This window comes from Sphaeroforma arctica (genome assembly GCF_001186125.1).
Source record: "Sphaeroforma arctica JP610 unplaced genomic scaffold supercont1.11496, whole genome shotgun sequence".
NCBI lineage: Eukaryota > Ichthyosporea > Ichthyophonida > Sphaeroforma > Sphaeroforma arctica.
Genome location: NW_014029062.1, coordinates 1 through 825, shown reverse-complemented (window position 1 = coordinate 825; position 825 = coordinate 1). Strand labels below are relative to the sequence as shown.

Here is an 825-nt window from a genome sequence, read left to right as displayed (position 1 = left end):
ATTTATATATATAGATATAGATATATATAGATATATGACTGACACCCAACGTGCGAGCGTTAGTAATAGCGATGTCCTCGTCGGCGGCCCGGGCATGCTCCGTGTAAATGTCTAGACTGAAATGCTTTCCATGCTCAATCACAGCCTGCAGGTAATCCCAGCATTCGGTAGCCATAAATCGGTGGTACGCGACCGTCAGTCTGTCGTGCGTTCCGGTAACGCGAAAATACAGAGTCTCTAACATGGCCAGGGTCAGCATGGTCAGAGAGGGATAATTGCCAGCACGCATCTTACGCAGATCCACGTTCAGGTGCGCAACCCCGGATTGGGGATGTCGGGTCTCGTCGCTAGCCCTGTTGTTGTCACTGGTGGTGGTAATGTACTTGCGTACAAACCAGGGGTTGAGCGCACCACCCATCAGCGACGCGACGGCCATACAGAATCTCATAATTCGCAGGGCCAAAAAATCGCACGGGGCATCGCCACGCGGCGTGTACTGAACACAGGAACCCGGAACCGTGGTTATGTCCTCGAGAGCAGCACAGTTACCCATGCACAGGGCAAACTGCTTGGCCAGCACGTACTTGAAGAATGACGTGTGCAAGTACGCTATTTGCAGCTGGTGTGGCTGCATAGACACCCCAACACTCGTGGCCTGGAACCCGAACAAATGGGTCATTGCGTCGAAGTAGGCGTTCGTCTCTACGGTAATACCCAGATAGTCCGGGCAACATCTCTTGAGTCTCGAGTAGACCGCAGCGTGTATACGGGCAATGCATGTCATAACGGACAGGGTCATGTTAGAATCCATAATGGTGTCACCGT

The 825-nt window shown here is 52.4% G+C and overlaps 1 protein-coding gene across 1 annotated transcript; it reads right to left on the bottom strand.

The window, feature by feature from the left end:
* Positions 1-50: 50 nt before the first annotated feature.
* On the bottom strand, positions 51-811 carry SARC_17633 (hypothetical protein; the record flags this gene model as incomplete). The annotated part of the gene is made up of 1 exon (XM_014288273.1): positions 51-811. A coding segment is annotated over one exon (761 nt), but the record flags the coding sequence as incomplete, so codon positions are not given.
* Between the last annotated feature and the right edge of the window lie 14 nt (positions 812-825).